Below are 20780 nucleotides of genomic sequence, written 5' to 3'. Positions count from 1 at the left end.
TTTGGACCCCCCCCCCCCAAAAAAAATCTGGATGTGCACCTGAATGACAGACAATAACTACGATAGAATTAATGGAATAAAAATGGGAGAGAACGCTGAGAAAACCCAGACACAATGTTGTTCATCACAAACTTATATCGACTGAGATCGAAATAGCACCTCTTTGCATCAGCGGTAAGCGCTCTATCATTGGGCCATTATGATCCTTGATGATCCTCCCAGAATACGGGAAGACGTACACTCATGTCCAAAATTATTGTCGCATGTCTATAAATATGTTGTTCTAGGAATGTAATTTGATAACGAATTCGCCCGGTATTTCTTATAATGTTAGTACTGTATGTGTACAATCGGCAAAGACATGTATGTGGAAAATTTCATGTCAAAAGAATAGTAAATAAGAACAATAAAACGAAAATAAAACTTTCTTGTCCATTTAGCAACATTTTGTTTTACTCATTCTAATTTTCGTATTTATAATTATTTTATTATGAAATTTACCACAAATATACATTTCCCGATTATAAACATATTATCAGTATTAAAAGTACCCTTCAAAATCATCATCAAATTATATTCTTACAAAAAGACAGTTACAGATATGCGACAATCATTTTGGATATGAGTGTACATCTGACATGGTCACTATTAAACTAGCTCTGTTTGGCTTCACACAACTTAAATGGTTCAAGTAATAACGGCCCGCGCATGGCTATTTCTACGTAATTCGGGCCGCAGTGACTCAGTGGTACAGAGTTCACCTCTGGTGCACGGGGTCCCTGGTTTGATTCCACCTCGTACCAAGTGAACTTTGTGGTAGACAAACACCGTGTGCGTGGGTTTCCTCGGGGTTCTTCCGTTTCCTTCATTCCACCATTTCATTCATTTCTCATCATCACAGTCTCCTTTAGCCTAGCCGGTATAATCGTGGGATGGGCTCAAAGATTTTATTTCTACGTGATTTCTCCTAAATGAAGTTAAAATAACCAAGTCGCTAACTGAGTATGTTACCCTATAACCAAAAACAGAAATTAAACTTTACTTCTCTGAAAACAAATGTCAGTCCTATTTTCAAAGAAGGCCACATCACTCCCCATCCTATTCAAGACATAAAATATTCCTGCACATAATTATTAATCCACGAACGAAAAAAAAAAAAAAAGTTGCATTTCGGCCAAATCAGTTGGGAAAGCAAATATATTATGCATTGTAAATCACAGCATACGACTCAATAATTCATCTCCAAAAATAATAGCTGCCTGTTGAGGGATGAAGTACATTAACATGTTCAACAGCGTAATGAAAGAACATTAGCACTCACCGTGATTACTACTTTGATTCCAATGACAAAGAGAAAGAGAGAGAGAGAGAGAGAGAGAGAGAGACGAAAAAAATACGCTCCATGCGAAACATAACAGCTTGAATATATATCATTACGTGAATCTTCCATCGCATCATATAATCCATAAGGTATTCATTAAAATTTAAAGTAGAGATAGGTCAGCAGGTCATTATTCTCTTGCCTATGTACTCCCTTTAGCTAATATAATTAGGATAACCTTTTATTTCTCTCGCCTTTAACGTGATCCTATACAAACTTCGGAAAAAATTAAGGCTTATTTGGTTGGAAAGTAAAATTAAAGCCTGTGACAAACATCTTGGCATTTCAGCTAAACGAATAAAACGCAAGCTCTGATGCGACGTTGCCAAGTGATAAAGGGGTGCGGCTATGAGTTGGCTAAGCAGACGAACTACAGCGCGATCAGGTAGCAGGGAATAGACTGAAGTGAATGTGTACAAAATAAACGTGGCAATACCGCAGGCCTCTCATTTGCTAGCAGCATTTAAAGGGGACTTGGAGCGCCGCCTTCAAATGCCAAGATGTTTGTCACGCCGTTTAGCAATATAAAAACTACTAAAAATTCCAACAAAAGTATACCTGGAGAACCTCTCAAAGAAACATTCCATGGTGTTAAACCAGGTTACTCTTTTAAGCGTCCAAAACGTACAATGATTTGTAAAGATTATTTTCTTCGCATTCTCTTTATCCCATCTGATGAAACCTAACGAAATTTGGACGAAATACAGGATGTATCAAAAAAGATTTTAGAACTTTGAAAACTCTTATTGATTTATTCATTTATCTTACAGACATGGTTTTTGGTGTCATTTTGTAACAAAATAATCAAGTTTTGACTCACGTAGTACAGTAGTTCAGAAACAAGCCATCGGAAGCGCTAGCGGCCTTCCTGACTGTCTTTACTGGTCCTTTTACTGATTCCAAGCTGCGTGTTTTGGTTTGAAGAATCCAAGTCTGCGACAACTGTGCAACATAATTTCGTACAAAGTATGGTAAAGATCCTCCCAGTAGTCCTACTATTTATCAGTGGAATAAGTGTTTTATTGAAATTAAATGTTCGGTAAGACACACCAAATCTTCAGGTCGTCCCCGTACGTCTAATGACGTTGTAGAGCAAGTGAGACTTCAGATGGAATTTGTACCGCATCACCAATGGAAGAAACATTGAACCTCTTTAGGTAGAAGGTTTAAAAAAAAAAAATAAAAAAAAATTGATGTATTTTGCTATAAAATGACACCAAAACCATGTCTGTAAGCTAAATAAATAAATCTATATGAGTTTTCAAAGTTGTGAAGTCCTTTTTGATACACTCTGTATTGTGAAATTCCCCTTCTGAATTCGTCTAAAAACACCTCTGGATATTTAGCAAACATTATGCCAACGCTAAACTTTATTCCTGGGACAAAATAGTAAATTAGTGTTTAAAAAAAAAAAAAATCGTAAATGAGTAAGAAGCAACTGTAATGTGAAAGAATTTGTAAATTTCTAATCCATAAAAATATATTTAATAATGTAGTTGAAAAAAACTCTAAAAATTGTATCAAGTCGTAATAAATCGATAAAACATTATGCCAATATTTTAGAATTTGAAAATACACTGAAATATATTTACAAATAACGAACTCCTACTATGCATGGCCTCATATTTAAACAAATTCCCATAACTTCGATTTCCCTCTATTAATAAGCAAAACTTTGATACGCTCATGAATGCAGCACAGAAACCAGAACTGGTATTGTGGACTCAAGGCGAATCAAGATAGAGTTGGGAAGGTTTCGTTGAGTCATTATAGTTGGAGTTGTATACGGGATCCCTCGATAAACCTACTCTAGAGCTCTCTTGTGACTAACTATACGTCTTTGGAGCTGGAGACTCCGGTTCGATTTCCGGTGGAAGCTCATGTGGTTTGTATCCCACGTTCAGCTGTAGTTCTACATCTCATCAGGGACGGATAGGGCTACCGGGCGGCGCCCGGTGCGCCCCTAAGAAAATTTCGGACTGATTAGACCAAGCTTAAAATCCTGAAAATGAATGCGACGTCGTGGAAAGAAGGCAAAGCTATTAGAAGCAGATGCTGATGCCTGCAAAAAGATCACATACTTATTTAGTGCCTCCAAAGCTGCAAGACTATCAACTACTGACTGCCAACAGACTGAATACAATACTGAAGTTAGCGATCCTACCTCATCTGTTACGAATGTCACTGTCAGAATGGAAAATGAACAAGAAATTTCCACTTTCATGAGTCTTGAAATTAGTGCGCTTCCAACTTCAGCTACGTCTGTTGCTGTCAAAGAAGAAAATGAATAGAAAAGCTCCAGTTCTGGTAATGCCGATTTCGAAGTCAGTGAAAACTTTGAAAAGCGTGAAACAACGGGGTTACAGAGCAACGAACTCTTTCGTAAGTCCACAAGAGAATGATATTCTTAAGGTTTTTAGTTCCATCCGCATCAACCAAAATAAAGCATACCCTTTAATCCTGAGTTCCCTTATAAACGACCAGATGGCACTAACAGGGCTTGTCTGTAATAATGTCCTGCACTTTTTTTTTTTTTTTTTTTTTTTTTTTTTTTTTTTTTTTTTTTTTTTTTTTTAGCGTGTGCACAGTTTATTTTGCAGATTGAACAAACATGTTTCTTAAAGGTTCTGTTCGTGACAAACGTAACACTAAACACGCTTATCAGCGAGTAAGAGAATGGAAATCTTCCAAAATACATCAGAACAGGTGGATGCTTACGTATCTAACAAATGAAAACATAGTTAAGAAAGTGCTCACTCATGGACAGATAAAACAGGGTGTCTACTAAAATTCCAAAATGAAATTTCGTGGCCTTTTCTTTTCCAAACCACAAAATTTATTAACATTCTCAAGAGCGATTTGGGTGCGAATTGGGCTAAATTTTCATACATGCGATAGAAGCGTGCTTCGCTTATGATTTGGTACCGTCTAAAGCAGACCACAGACATTTTTGGTGGTAAATTTTGACGTTTTATAGAACAAAATTTTCCAGTCTATACCTATATTTGTGCGGATAAAAAAAATCGTGACCTAAAAGCTAAATTTCATGACTTTTTCTTGACTTTCACGGCCGTCTTCTGATTTCGTGACTTTCGTGACCGATAGACACCCTGTAAAACAACGGCAGTATCAATTTCCCCATGTCGTAAACATCGCCAACACCTAGTGGCTCATTAACTGTTAAATGTCGATCGTCGATATAGCGACGCGTCGAAGGATTACCGCTAATGTGCCACTGGCGACAGGGTTTCGTCGAGTCGAAACAGATATCTAGAGTCGAAGTGTTTAAGTTACTAGCACATAGTAGTAAGGATTTCATTTTGGTCCGCGCTCCTTCAATTCATCGCGGAGAATCGCGAAGGGACCAACACGAACTATTGCCAGTATGTGCATGCAGTTATTATATATTATATTTTTCCTGACAACTTGTTCGTAAACTGAGCTCCGGGAGGTCAAGAGCAATCCCTGCCTCTACGTCATGAAGTGAAAAACCTTGAGATGAAAATGAAATCTTTAAGTTTTACGTCCCACGGTTATGCCGGTTAGGCTAAAGGAGACGGTGATGATGAGAGATGAGTGAAATGGTGGAATGAAGAAAGTGGGAGGAAACGGGAGAACCCCGAGAAAACCCACGAGCACGGTGTTTGTCCACCACAAAGTTCACTTGGCAGAGGCTGGGATCGAACCCGGGACCCCAAGCACCAGGTGAACGCTCTACCACTGAGCCACCGTGCCCCCCCAAACCTTGAGATGAATACATATAATTGTATGAATTTAGATAGCAACTGTCGCCGATCATTAGAAAGTGAATATGGCAGACCTATGAAATAGAGTAAATAGGCGAGTGCCATTTTGTTACAAAATGACACGGCGAACGCATTTCGTCTGATCCCAAACGGTTATCGTCGAATATACACGGTTAACGAAGCACTTTGATTAGCTAAATTAAAAAATCTCAAACATTATCCCTGTACAAGCGAGGTTTCCTCCATCGCCTCCGTGGCAGAGACGGAAGAACACGCGCCTAGTAATCATGAGGTTGGTGGTTCGCACCTACCCCGGGGTATTTTTGGTACTTCTCTTTATCGCTTTTAGACTCACCTTAATGTTAACAAATCCCGCATATAGGCGATTTAACGTATTTTGGGGGAGTGATTTACTTGTTCAGTGGCGATTCGTCGCGTCTCTGCCGCTGGTGTTATAATTTTTAAAACGGAAGTGGCATCGTCGCGGATGAGAGGCAGCCAATTTTTGGGGGATGTCGATAGTTGATCATCAGTGGTCCACCTACATTACGGCATGAGGTGGAGAAGAACAGACAGGTAATGCATCAAGTTGCTGAAGTGCTGAAACTTTTGGCAAAAGAGGGCTTAGAGAGGAAAAGGGAACGAAGCAGCCTATACATTGGAAAACATAGCTACAAATCATGGAAACTTTTTGAATACTATTCTTTTATTAAGCAAATTTTACCTTCCACTTTAAGAGTAATTTAGAGGTCACCGAGAAGAGTAAACTGAGTCATGTACGAGGAAGCAAGCAGGATAATGGTCACATAACTTTCAAAATCCACGGCGAATTACGGTTTGGATGGCATCAACACACTTATCAGAGAAGATATTCCGAAAGTCTCTCAAGCTGAAATCTTTCCTGTTCTATTAGATACTTCTCAACAGGCTCTGTTGTTTTAGGGTATGTTGTTAAAACTGTTGTTAAAGAAAGAATTGCTGCCATTGTAAAATGCATCTCTATCACAGGCCAGTATCTCTACTGCTGGAAATTCTGCAGAAGATGATCCTTGATATTAGGAAGTGTATTGAAAATTCAACCGATGGTGTAAGTAACATGTAAAGACAATATTCGATTTTTTTTAAACATTTATGATCAGTTACACGTGTCATGTTACGCTTATGCTCAATCTTGTCATATGTGATCTGACGAAAAGTATCATTGATTATGTGTCATTGTTTTTTCTGCTGAATGATTGTGCGATATTTATGCCTGAGTATTAACTGTGAGTGGACATTTGGAAGATCAAATGTCAACAAAGGCGTCTTAGAGTTATTACGAAAACAAGATGTTGGAAAACACTGTCTTGCAGAAGAGGTTTGGTCATTTTTCGAATCCAGAAAGTGCTTTGTACATATAGTTGACCATAAAAATGTAGAAAATTGCTTCTCCAGAAAATATGAAACCAGAAGCTAGATAAGAATCGAAAGGACATATGAAAGATCTTCTCAAGTTCAAAACTATTCTGCCAGCCCTTAAGCGTTCTTGAGAATATTTCAAGTGACAACCCCGCTGTCAAGCTATCTCCAAATACAATGTGCTGGTGTATTGTAATCGTATCGAATGGTCAGACTACTCTGTCCTAACTAAAAGAGCAGAGTTTTTGATTTTGAATCTATTAAGAATGCAGCGTTAAGATTTGCAGAATGGGCAAACAATAAATTTGAAGAATTAGAATCCGATTTCTCTGTTTCTACTGACCTGTCGACAACTCGCCCTCGGAGGCAGAAAAGAATGTTTTCCTATGAATGTGAAGATGAAGCTGCTTCTGAACCAGTGACCAGGCGCTGCATCGAATCATTCACAATATTGGTTACGGTAATTTCGAGTATTTCTTCAAGGCTCAAGAAGAAGCTTTTATGGATTGTTTGAATCCTAGAAACTTTAACCAAGTAACAGAACTTCCAGACACTGTTTTCGATAAACTAACTAACTTTCAGAAAAAAATCAGTAGAGAAGTTTCCAAAGATTCTACAAAAGTCTTCTCTTGGACTCTTCAAGGAAGTGGGAATTCTTGAAAGTCAGTCTTGATGACGAGTACAACCGAGAAGAAACGACTCATTGTGCTGATGGACCAAGTGATTCAGAATTAGAAGGAAATACATTTCTTCAGAAGGAAGGCGAGTGCAAAACGTGTTCCAAAAATTGTCCAAAGTTTCTTTTTTCTTTCTTTCTTCAGAGTTGTAATGTATATAGTAATGCTTATCCAGCATACACATTTTTATTGACTTTACCCGTAACTCGGGTAAAATGTGAAATACGTTTTTCGAAGCTGAAATACATTAAAAATACGTTAAGTAGTACCATGTCTCAGGAATATTTGGAAGTATTTATGATGATGTCTATTGAAAGAGATTTATCAAGGGATGTTTCGAATGAAAAGGTGATAGTCAGAGTAGCATCAAAAAGTACACTAAAATATCTGCTAATTTTGTAATATAGTGCACCTACTTCTTGAACTTCATGTAATATTTTGAACAATTCAGAATAATATACTGATGAAAGAATATAGAGTTTTAATATGTCTTACTGTAGAAAGAAAACTGTGCAACTTGATTTGTGACATTGAGATACTAGTGGCCCTTGTGGGGAAAAGCGCCCGCGCCCCCCTAATGATGCCTATCCGCCCCTGCATTTCATATAGTCTCTACTACTAAACTCACTCTGTCCAAAAGAACTAAGTAAAGTAATTAAATACTGGGTGGCCCATAATTATGTATTTGTAATTTTGGACAAAAAGTCTTAATATGGCAATACTGTATAGCCTGAGAGTGGGGCTGAACGAACCACTGGATCGGTCGACGTGGGTCTGTAGAGTGGTCGGCTCGATCTCCCGATTTAATACCATCTGACTTTTTCTTATGGGGTCTTTTAAAGGATAAAGTGCATCAACATCACATACGAAATTTGGCCGAACTACGGGAGACTATCACAGAAGAGTTCCACAGGATACCAGTACGGGTCTGTCAAACCGCTTATAACAACGTTGTTCTTCGTCTCCAGGCATGTATTGACTTCGATGGTGCATTGGTGGACCATCTCATGAAGAACAGAAATTATAATTCTTGTAAGGAAAGATATGAGAGTAATGTGGCTATATTCAAGTTACGTTGCTAGTTTCTTTAAGGCAGTTTTCGAAACATCATATCATGGGCCACCCTGTACCTTTAAAATAAAATCTTTTCCTTTAACGTTCCCCATTCATGTCTTTTGCCTAAAGGAAACGGATGAATTGGTAGAATGAGGATGTGAGAGAGTCCCGACAAAACCTACACATACTAAGGGAGGAATGACCAGTGATATCAACATTACATTTATAATTATTAAAACAATAAATTGTACACAAAGAGCGTTGAAGATAAGCATAAGTCATTTTTTCATATTTTTTTAAACATAATGCTACTTTTCTGTGTCCAAAGTCTATTTTCTGTGGCGATATTTTGTCCATTCATTGCTCTGTAAAGTTTTAAAAGCTGAGTTGGTTAGAAAAATAATTAGGTGAGGTTATGGATAAGTAATTCATTATTTTAAAAAAATCAAAATGGTTAGGTTTCCTAATATATAACTAACTAACTCTATGGCCTATGGAACCCGGAGGTTCAATGCCGCGTTCACAAAAGCTCTCCAAGGTCAAGGTCCTTAGCTAACTGCGCCCAGTTTCTACTTTGTATTCCTATCTCTGCGAGATCCATTGTCCTCCCATCTGCGCCTAGGTCTTCCTAATGGTCGTTTTCCGATAGGTCTTCCAGTCAAGACTTTCAAAGCGTTTCTACTTTGTTCCATTCTAGCTACATGACCCGCCCACCTAAGCCTCCTAGACTTGACGACCCTAACAATGTTTGTTAAACCCTATAAATTATGTAGTTCCTCGTTATGAAGTTTCCGCCATTCCCGTTCCTCTTGGGTCCGAATATTCGTCTCAGGATCTTGTTCTCAAATACTTTCAGTCTACGTTCTTCCCTCAGAGTAAGTGACCATGTTTCGCAGCCATATAGAACAACAGGCATGATTATCGTTTTATATATTTTAAGCTTCAAATTCCTCGACAGAATTCGCGACAACAAGAGATTTTGAACCGAATAGTAACACGAATTCCCTGCTTTTAGTCGACATTTAATTTCTCCGAGAATATATATATATATATGCATATGTATTATTATATTTTGAGTACTATGAAATTACTCTCCACCAAAAATATACTTGTACGACGGTGTTTTGCGATCTGTTCTGTCATTTTCCTTCTAGTTCTGTTGTAGTGTAATGTGCATTCACTGCTGCTCATTGTTCTCAATATCAAGGTCTTTCCCTCCTTCCCTCTTATCTCAGTCAAGTAGTGAGTCATTGAATACTTGCACAAAATGTTATGAAACGAACTAACAGTTGCCTTACCTTTCATACAGTGAAGAAGTTGAAGCCCCCGATAACTAGTGATGCTGCGCGTTCTTGAAGCGAGTGACTCTCTCTCTCTCTCTCTAATCTTCGACAAAACACAATGTTGTATAAAAAAAAGTATATTTTAATAGGAGGGCTGTCCAGAAAGTAAAAGTGGTTTTGGCCTGCCTGCAATGGCGCGGCTAGAGTAGCCATCTTGGTGTCAGAATGTTGCCACACTCAGTACGCATCCAGCTATGGTAGCGTGAGGGCTAGGGCGCTCTCACTTTGCTTTCTTTGACGTGTCACAATGTGTGCTGCAATAGAAAATTCCGCTTGTGAATGAGAATGTTAAGGTGTGCGATTCAAAACAAGCGCGATTTTTTTTTTTTTTCCACGAGAACGCACGTTCACCCACGGTTAAGTGTACTCGAGAGCACTTGGATGGTTTTGGATAGGAGGTGTTCGATCACTCACCATACAGCCCGGATTTGGCGCCAAGGGACTATCACCTCTTCCTAGTAATGAAGACATGGCTCGCTACACAACGCTTTGATACTGACACCGAACTGCACACTGATGTAAGCCAGTGGTTGAAATTGCAGGCGGCAGATTTCTAACGCAACGGTATTGAAAAACTTGTGCAACAGTATGATAGATGCCTTAATTTGTATGGCAATTATATGGGAAAATAGCTTAAAACTGTACCTTTCAAATGTATATAATATAATTTGGTTTGTTTATTGTTACAATTTTATTTTAAAACGTCTGTTACTTTCTGAATAGCCTCGTAAATATTTAGAAAAATATGTATATATGTACGAAATTGGGGAGAACGCGCTCTCACATTATTGACACATTTTAACTGCAAGCAATTGAGACGACTACAAACTCTCAGAAAAAATTAGACAATATTCGACGAAAGTGTATTTTTTACGAATATTATCACGGAATTTTTATTTTATTTAAATCTTCGGGAGGGGGTTAAATGAGTCCTCAAACTTACTTGACCAATTGCAAGAATGGAGAATAGGCCTATATGAAAACTCCACTAAACACATGCATCATACTGTGTTACACTGTCTACTAAAATTTCAAAATGAAATTTCGTGACCTTTTCTTCACCAAACCATAAAATTTCGTGACATTCTCAAGTGCAAATTTGGGTGCGAAATAGGTCAAATTTTCATGCATGCGATAGAAGCATGCTTTGCTTGCGATTTGGTAGTGTCTAAAGCCGATCATAGACATTTTTGGTGGTGAATTTTGACATTTTATAAAACAAAATTTACCAATCTGTACTTATATTTGTACAGATAAAAAAAATCGTGACCCAAAAGCTAAATTTCGTGACTTTTTCTTGATTGACTTTCATGACCGTTTTCTGATTTCGTGACTTTTTCATGACTTTCGTGACTGATAGACACCCTGTATTAAAATCGAATAATATTTACGAGTTGTCATAGAGAAGAAGAAGTAGAAGTGTCAGAGTGAAGGTTGAGTGGTGCTCCGTATTTGGCATAATTTTTACTGTTTGTTTTGCAATTCGTGCTACAAGTTACTTTGTTTATACAGTGGTGAGTACTGTACACTAATTTGAACTTATTCCTTTTGCGTTATTGTGTGCATACGTGCTCAAAACATAAATGTAGTGGTATAAACTATATCATTTTGAAAAGTAAACAAACAATGTTTCTAGTTCAAACTCAAACCTGTCGGAGCGATCTATCGATCGTTAAAGATATCGAAACATTAAAATGAATCTGTGCTTGGACTGCGATAAAGCTGTATCGCGGAAGGAAACTAAGGCACAATGCTGTGACTGTGAAAAATTATGTCATTTAAAGTGTGCTCTGTTCGTTGAAACTGATCTCGAATATTTAAAATCCATCGGAGAGTCTTGGCGTTGCAATAAATGTACAAAATGTCGTAGGAGCAGCATGCAATTGGAGTCACCTATTCAGTCAGAATTGCCAACTCTTGCAGACGTATTAAACCTGGCTAAGGAACTAAAGAAGAAATTGCAAAATTAAGTAAATCGCAAACTGAAACTGAACGTGAGTTGGGAAAGTTTCTTGACGTGGTTCACCCAAAACTATGAAAGTTTGTAACATATTAAAAAAAAAAAAAGGTGGAAAAAATCAGTGAATGCTTGCTTGAAATTGAACGTTTAAATAAGGAAAATATAAACCTAAGAAACCGGAAAATATAAACCGGTGACAAAACTTAACATTCGAATCACAAAAAATAAAAATAAACAATAAAACCATTAACACATATGCTCCATATCTCAAGAAAGTATGTTCACACATTATATGTGCACAACCTGTTCATTTGCACGTTGAACTTCCCGCAATGGACAATCTGTTTCTACAACATTATATTGTTCTTGATCTTGTAATTTTTAATAATATCAACTTTAAATGATGACACAAAAAGTGATAACCCAAAAACTTAATACTGCCTCCCTTCACTGGGTTAAGCTGCATTTCGTATTTCTTGCATATACCACTTATCATAAAACACAGAATTATTGTTTTTTGAAGTTGACTGTCCAACCAATCAACGTTTTTATAGAGATAGGTTATCAAAATGTAGGTTTAACAGTTAGTATTGAAATTGATGTGTATGCATTAAAAAAATATTTAAAAAATCAGAATAATTTCATCGAAAAACTAACACTGAAGATCGAAAAATATAAAACACGACGTAATTTCTCATCTTACTTTATTTCGATAATTTGAGCCATGTAAGCATTTAGATTATGGACGCTAGATTTAAAACAGTAGCTTCCTCATTCACGAATTATTTAACCAAGGATATAAACAGGTCACGTATTGTGTGTCTCTGAAGTTCATTTACCGTTTAAGTCATTTGATGGACTAAAAATTTCACAATTCTGTTTTCTGTTAACGAAGTTTAATAGTGTTTATTTTTTCCTTTAAAGGACTGGAAATTTACTACTCTGTGAGTTCATGAATCAATGTAAATATTTCTTGTAATCACGTAACAATGGTGATTACAAGAGCCCTTCTAAACGTATGAAAATGAAATGTTTGAGTTTTACGTCCCACGGATATGCCGGTTAGGCTAAAGGAGACGGTGATGAGTAATGAATGAAATGGTGGAATGAAGAAAAGTGGGAGGAAACGGGAGAACCCCGTGGAAACCCACGCACACGGTGTTCGTCCACCACAAAGTTCACTTGGCGGGGTCTGGGATCGAACCCGGGACTCCAAGCACTAGAGGTGAACGCTCTACCACTGAGCCACCGCGGCCTCCTCTAAACATATGAATAAATATGGCTGTTTAAAGTGAAATTCATGCTGAAATATGCATGCTAGCAAATTAACAAAAAATTGACTACTTACCAATAAATCCTTCCGTGGGAAAACTAAACACTCTCCACACGTATCGGAACAACAAGCTAGTTTTGTCTTCAGTAGTAAGGTAACAACGATAAAAACGGATGAGAGAGAAAACATGTGGAAAAAGGAATAGATAACCGAATGAATAAATATAACATAAAGGATGCTAAAATACCACTAACAGAGCACAGTGCGAAAGAATGTTTATGTTCATCACTATTGTCAGATCCAATACGCATCGAAGGTAGGTAAACAAATTCTATCTATGTTGCCAAAATCCAAATTTAAAGCCGGTTTATATTTATAAATAAAGAAAGACTCTTTAATGTTCAGTTGTTTCTTTGTTTTTGCTGAATCTATCACACTAACCTGCTTCATATTGGGTGAATGTTGTTTTAAGTGAAGTGCCAATCCCGCTCACATGGCCTCTTCTTGACTTTTTTGACTGTCTAATATGTTCTTCAATTCGGGTCTTAATATTAGTTTCCTTTAACCTATATATGAGGAGTCACGTTCGCATTGAGCACGATAAATACCTGACTTATTTAGTGAATCAACGAAGTAACTTTTAAATCCGGTAAGATGCTTCTCTAAACTTTTCGGGGGGGATACTGGAAGCAGATATGTTATGCTTTGCAAGAATATGTTGAATTTTTGTCGATACTTATGGAAACTAAGGAATTCCTATCCACGTTTTTGCTTCTTTGGGAATAATCGTTTTAGAGGCTATCATGGATCAGAAGAATAAAGAATCATTCTTTATTTAAATTATAATTATAAATATAAACCAGGTTTAAATCTGGATTTTGGCAATATTCATAGAATCTAGTTACCTATCTTTGATGTATATTTTGGATCTGGCAATACTGGTAATAACATAACATAGACATTGCGCTTCCTTCAACTCAGCTGATTTTTTCGCACTGTGCTCTGCTCGTGGTATTTTAGCATCGGTCACGTTATATTTATCTATTCTGTTTTATGTATTAATTTTTCCACACCTTTTTTGTGTCATCCATTTTTATCCTTTTTAACTTCCTTTGAAGACAGCTTGTTGTTCCGATACATGTCGAGTGTGTTTAGTTTCCCCACGGAAGGATTTATTGGTAAGTAACCAATTTTTTGTCAATTTGAATCATCCTCTCATGTGCCTGCATAATAATTTTAATGCATCCTATCAGTTTATTAAATTAATTAATTATTTAATTAATTAATAAACTCCTGCTCTTACAATAGAAAAAAATAAAAGTTCTTCAAGTATTTACTGATGTCCTTCCATGAACATTGCAAGAGCAAATGACGAAACTATTTGTACTGTCTGATGTAATTTTAAAAACTGACATACTTTTTTTTTTTTTCCATGCATCTTTTATTTAACTTTTCCACGTATCTAACCTCTTACGTCCCTAAAATGGTGGCAGAAGTCAGCGAAAATTCCACAAGACAATATTTAACGTCGCGGGAAAAAAATAAAATAAAAATAAAAATAAAATAAAATAAAATAAATTATCACTTCATTTTGAAGTATTCGGTAACTATTAAATAATAAGCTTTCTGAACTTCAATACCCCTTATCGTTTCTATATTTTTACATTTTTTTTTTTTTTTTTAATAAGATAGATGTTAACATAGATAACTGCTTTAATTGTCGAACACATGATTATTCATCGATTCGAAATATACAAACAAAATGTTAGCCAACGCATATAACTTTACTTTCACTTCCCATTGTTTCAATTCAAAATATAGTGCACTATAAAACTGCACTCACCTCACACGTTACTGTTTAAATTTCAATTCAAAATATAAAACACTAAAATAGTACTTACCTGACTCCGGATTAGCAGATGTTGGCCTTGAAGACTGCCCCCGGTCTTTGTCTCTCTCTATTTTTTCTCCTCCGGAAATGGTTCGGTCCGATTTCCTTTCTTGTTTCGGGGAGGATTCTTTCTTAGGTGGACGGTCCCCTTGGCGATTAGTCTATGGAAATGAATAAGAATAATGAACACGTTGTTGTTATGTTCTTTTTCTGGAGATTTCTCTGTTTTCGTATTTTCCAGTATCGTTATGCTTATACAAGGAAACAAGAGAAATACTGTATTTATACTCTGGCCTAATTTTTTGATAATGAGATATACATTAACCATTGACATCAACAGCACATAAACTTTTGGGGAACACATTATCGGGGGGCTGGAGTGTACGGAATATTCCCAAGGAAAGCGAGGCCTTCCCCGGAAAATAATTTAAAAAATTGTCTTCGTACTTGCATTTTCGCATTTTTTTACTTAAAAAGCTAACAAAAACTTTAATAAAAAATTGTTTTATTTTTACTTTTTTTATGTGACACTAAAAAAGCACATACACACTTTACAGTTTGTTTGTTTATTCAAACAATAAAGTTCAACCTTGTTTTACAATTCGAGTTAAACTTAAATGATACCAAGTGTATGTCAAAAACAAAATAAAGTAAAAAACGTAGTGTGAAGTGAATACTCGGAACCAATAAAGTTTTGAAATTAGGTTTTAGGCATACAAGCCTACAACTAATGTAAATGAGGCTTATATACAGATGGTGATCAGAAAAATGGAAACACCTGTAGTTGGCAACACGTCAGATGTATGGTTTGGCAGTGGTGGTGTGGCGCCCGCAGCGCCGGACCACTGGTGGTGGTGTGTTAGGTCGGTCTCCATACTACGTCAGGCGCAGTGGAACAGCAGTGTCCAGTGGCTGCAGCAGACGGACCTAGTGTAAAATGGGAGACCTCTCAGAAATTCAAAAAGGGCAAATTGTTGGTGCGCGGTTATGTGGAGTGAGTGTGACGGCAGTGTCTACTGTGTTAGGCGTGTCGCGTGGGACAGTGTCGAAGGTGATGACGGCCTACATAACACACGGGAAAACCACATCGGGGAAGCGGAACAGTGGGCGGAAGGAAATCATGAGTGACAGGTCACGCCGGATATTAAAGCGCATTGTCACGCAGAACCGTCGTGCCACTGCGGAGCAAGTGACGGAGGAACTCAATCAGCACTTCCCCCACCCTGTTTCGACAATCACAGTCCGCCGCGAATTACATGACATGAACTTACGGGGTCGTGTTGCACGGGCCAAACCGCTCATCAGGGACCATAACGCTTTCGCACGCCGCAAATGGTGCCGCGACCATGCAACTTGGACTGTTGAGGACTGGAAACGTGTGATATGGTCGGATGAGTCATCCTTCACCCTATTCCCAACCACGGGCCGTGTTTATATGTGGAGAACGCCCAAAGAAGCTTATGATCTGCAGTGTCTTTGCCCAACTGTGAAACATGGCGGCGGCTGTGGGCCGCCATATCATGGTTTTCATTGGGTCCTGTGATCACACTTAGCGGACGAATCACTGCCAACGATTATGTCGCAATTTTAGGAGACCACTTGCATCCTATGGTCCGGATGTTGTTCCGGGACAATGACGCCACCTTCCAGGATGATAATGCACCCATTCACACAGCTGGCGTTGTTGCAGCGTGGTTTGAGGAACATCGGGATGAAGTTCAACACCTCCCCTGGCCCGCGCAATCCCCAGATCTCAACATAATTGAACATCTGTGGTCCGTCTTGGAAACACGACTCCGGCGACGATTTCCATCTCCATCCTCTCTCACAGAACTGGCCGACGCCCTGCACGAGGAATGGTGTAAAATTCCACTTGCTACCATTCACGACCTCTATGCCTCCATCCCGCGTCGCATCAAGGCTGTTCTGAAGGCGAAAGGTGGCCCGACACCACATTAATCTGGTAAGTTGCAATTTCGCTCAGGTGTTTCCATTTTTCTGATCACCATTTGTTTAGTTTAGCTTATATATATATATATATATATATATATATAAGCTAAACTAAACTAAACTTTGCTGCTCGCTATCTAAATAAAAACTGTTCAACTGTTCGTCACTTTCACCTCACCACCTCAACAGTTTACTCCACCTTCACCTTCATAGGGCGAAAAACTGCCTTTGTTCACAATTTGAAAGAATTTTCGTGAATTTTTTTTCATATCCACTTTAACATTGTTTTGTGAACATAGCAAACTGCCATATGGTTGGGCCTTTTTTGAGTCATGGTTGACCCAAGATACTTGAAATATTAAGGGGGACGAAAACAGTTTCACAAATATAGGCGGGGACAAGTTCCTGGTGTCCCCGGTGGGAATGACGCCCGTGAGACTAACACTTTCCATAAAACACACATAAGGAAACATGCAATAATTGTCTTTCTGAGGAAGTCTGAATTTGGTCAAATGACTACTACTGGAACATTGGATTGGTGCGATTGAAATCTTCGCTTCTGTAACGTCACGAATTCTGTACATGCTCAGAAAACAGTCTGAAGTGCGCAGTCAAGCAATAGTGCGTTGTTGAACGGGGTCGTGCAAAAGTGAACACTGGAAATAGTGAGTGATCTTTTACGAGTTCAAGTTGAGCCGTTTTGTACATATATCCGCGAAAAACATCCATAGTGCACTTGGGAAGGAGTGGTGAATGCTCGTGACACTAAATTACATAAGAGCTCCGCGGCTACCGACAAACAGCAGGAACATCGTCTGGAGATGTGTAGTTTTTTGAGTATTTGAATTCCTTGGATTGTCACTTCTGATAAAAAATGGATTTCTTATAATAATCGTAAACAAGTGGTTGGATAGTGATCGACGTTCAGGAGTCTATTTCTCAAGACCACTAATCTAATACTTTACAAGTCACAAGCTACAAGTCTCAGTTTCAGAAATTCTTGCAATTTCTTCTTCTCACATGTTTTACAAGAACTTGTGAACAGGACAGAATTTTCACTAGTCATACATTAAATCTCCAATTAGCAGACAAATACATAGAAAACCAAGTACTACATGAAATACTATCGATTTGGCTACTTTCCGTAGTGTTGGTTAATTCATTGGAAGATAATAGCAGCAACAGAACTGAAATAAAATATTTTTAATTGACACGAAAATCAGATATTTAGTTTAGTAGTAATTTGACACAGAAAGATGAAGTCAATGAATGGACAAAACTATTGCAGGTGTGCCACTCATGAACTGGCTCGAGCACACAAAGATTATTCATATATTCGGAACATTAACAGCCTAACATAAGTAAACTTATGTTAATAAAGATCAATACTATTACCTGGTACACGTTATATACAATAATTTATTACAGCATGCAAATAAGGAATAATAGATAATATTTTAACTAATCTTAGATTGAATTCTAATTAGTTCGCTGCATGAAAAAGCACGTAGTAAAACGAACTTGAAAACATAGACAGGCGCGACGAAAAAAAAAAGTCTAAATGCAAATTAAATGTCCAAAAATAAAAAATATTAAATTACTTGAACACTGTCCTTGAGATATATATACTTGAATATTTCCTTAAAACCAACATCCACTGACAGTATTAGATAAATCAATGGATATTTTTTGTTGTTTTTCTGTACAGACGCTTGGCAACGATTTGCACTCGGTTTCACTCTTTTCTTAATTATTTAAAACAGGAAACCACGAAATAGTTACTTTCTGAAGTTACACAAACGTGACAGAAGTCTCCAATCTCTTGAGAATATTCACTAGTAAATTAGAAGCTAATTGCGCCACATCAGTGTTCTGTAAAAACAAAATCAAGAGATAACGGAGTTAACCGAGTTGTGGCTACTATTTTTCTCGTGTACAGTCCGCAGCAAAAAACCTGCAACATGAGCATATAAGTTTACTGTGAAACGACGAAGTTTTTCGCTTCAAAATAAGTGTGCAGGGGAGGAGGCCGAAGTTTCTCCTGGCATGATTCGTGCCACTTAGATGTTATGCTGATTCCCTGGGTTGTTAGGCGTAGTTTCACAGTAAACTTACATGCTCATGTTGCAGGTTTTTTGCTGCGGACTGTAAATTCGAGAAAAACCCACTCGTATATTTACACTGGTATCACAAGTGTATGGACAAGTATTACTAGTCTAGTAAATAGTTTTGAGAAACAGCCCCTCAGGACTGTGTTTCCAAAGCTACCTACCGCAGGTGTTGTTACGGGTGTATTGGTCTATGGTGAGGCGATTCGTCATTTGTTTTTCCATCAAGGCGAAACGGATCGTTGTAGTACTGAATTCCATGAAATGCACTCTAGTGATGGTTAACAGACATGATGTCCTTATGTTGCAAGACAACATGTCACTCAAAGAAAGGTGTAGACTCTTCATGAGTTGCAATCAGCGTATTCTGCTGACTCTCTCCCCTCGACTATCACCTCTTCCGGCACCTCGCTCATTTGCTTGGAGGGAACAACGTGCTGCTGATAGCTTTTTAGTATCGCAGTTCACACTCGTTGGCTCAGGATGCAAAAAAGTGGTCGGACCCAGAGACTACTTTGACTAGCAAGGTACCATAATTTGTTTCTTAAACTAAACCCAAAAACACACTACGCAAGGCAATTTGATAAAAAGTATATAAAAACACAAATACATAACAGTTTCACAAACACGAAACACGTAAATAGAGGTTAAAGAAGCTGAGAACGAGACTTTGGTGAAAAGGAGTCAGGAATATCATGAAGGTAGGAGACAAGGTAATGAACTGGAATCGAGGATTTTGCGATAAGTAAAGAATAAATGAGGATTTTACTCAAAGAAGGAAGAGAACAAATGAATAAGGAAACGTAAGGAAAATTTAAGGACAAAAATGTATCCAGATATTTTCGACTTGAAAAAGCAAACAAAAACTTTACAATGTTTATCTTTTAATTTTAACATTTTGTGTGTGTGTGTGTGTGTGTGTGTGTGTATTGAAACAACACGTACACACTTTACAGTTTGTTTACTTAATCAAACAGTAAAATTCAACCTTATTTTACAGTTTTGTTAAACTTAAATGATAAGAGTATGTCACCTTCATAGAGCCAAAAGCTCCCTGCCTTTTTTTACAATTGGAAACAAACTTTTGTGCTACATTTTTTATATCCACTTTGTCTAACATTGTTTTGTGAACGTAGCAAACTGCTACATAGTTGATTTTTCAGTCATAACTGACCTACGATACTTAAAATATTAGGGGGATATGAAAACAGTTTTACAAATATTGAAGGGGACACGTCCCCGGTGGGATTGACACCCGTGACATCCTGTGATTTGTAGATACTCATAGTTTCTCACTAGGACGGTTACTCACCATGAATAACCGTTTTCTAAATTCGTCCTGAAACTGTTGAATTAACAAACCAAGAAAGAAATAGTGTAATTTAGAACTCTATCTGTCATTTTTAGATAGATAGAGTACTATTTTCGTAGAGAGAACCGAGTTGAAGGCTCTTCAATGTTCAGGGAGCGCACTCAGCGGCATAAGGAAAAAACGATTCATGAGAAATTGAAATTTGCTGGCCTGGTTTAATTATCATGGATTGTTCCATTTTCACCGACTTGGCTCTGACAAACAGCACAATGGGAACTTAAATTACGTCATTGTTCGTGCAGAAGTATTATGTAACAGCGAGTTCTAAAAATATTTCAAAACATTTGAATAATTAGGGTTGATCTAATCACTGATTATTTGACAGGCGTCGCCTTATGTTCGTAGATACAGATCTGCTTAAAAGACTAACATAACTCTACGCTGGAATACTTGTACATTCCTTATTTAGAGTTGCGATTCCACGAGAGAACTCTCTATAATTAATGTATCACAATACTGTGTCTTCAGAAGAAAACAACTAACATACAAGTATCCACTTTCAGGTGTGTCCAACACTTATTCGTCATCATCATGGTAGCTAGCTCCCAAAATTATACAATCAAAACTAAAACACCAGTTTATCTTATATCTCCAATATTATTTGCAAAAGGTCTATCATGACGAC

General features: G+C 37.6%; 1 protein-coding gene across 1 annotated transcript in view; it reads right to left on the bottom strand.

Annotated features, from left to right (window-relative positions):
• px (MAP7 domain-containing protein plexus) overlaps window positions 1-20780 on the bottom strand; it is a 527448-nt gene that overhangs the window by 404610 nt on the left and 102058 nt on the right. The window contains exon 5 of the mRNA XM_081749542.1: window positions 14736-14886. Within this exon, the coding sequence (XP_081605668.1) occupies window positions 14736-14886 (151 nt within the window). The remainder of the gene's footprint in view (window positions 1-14735; window positions 14887-20780) is intronic.

Source organism: Thermobia domestica, chromosome 2, assembly GCF_964235325.1.
Source record: "Thermobia domestica chromosome 2, izTheDome1.hap1.1, whole genome shotgun sequence".
Taxonomy (NCBI): Eukaryota; Metazoa; Arthropoda; class Insecta; order Zygentoma; family Lepismatidae; genus Thermobia; species Thermobia domestica.
This window is presented reverse-complemented; position numbering and strand designations above follow the sequence as displayed.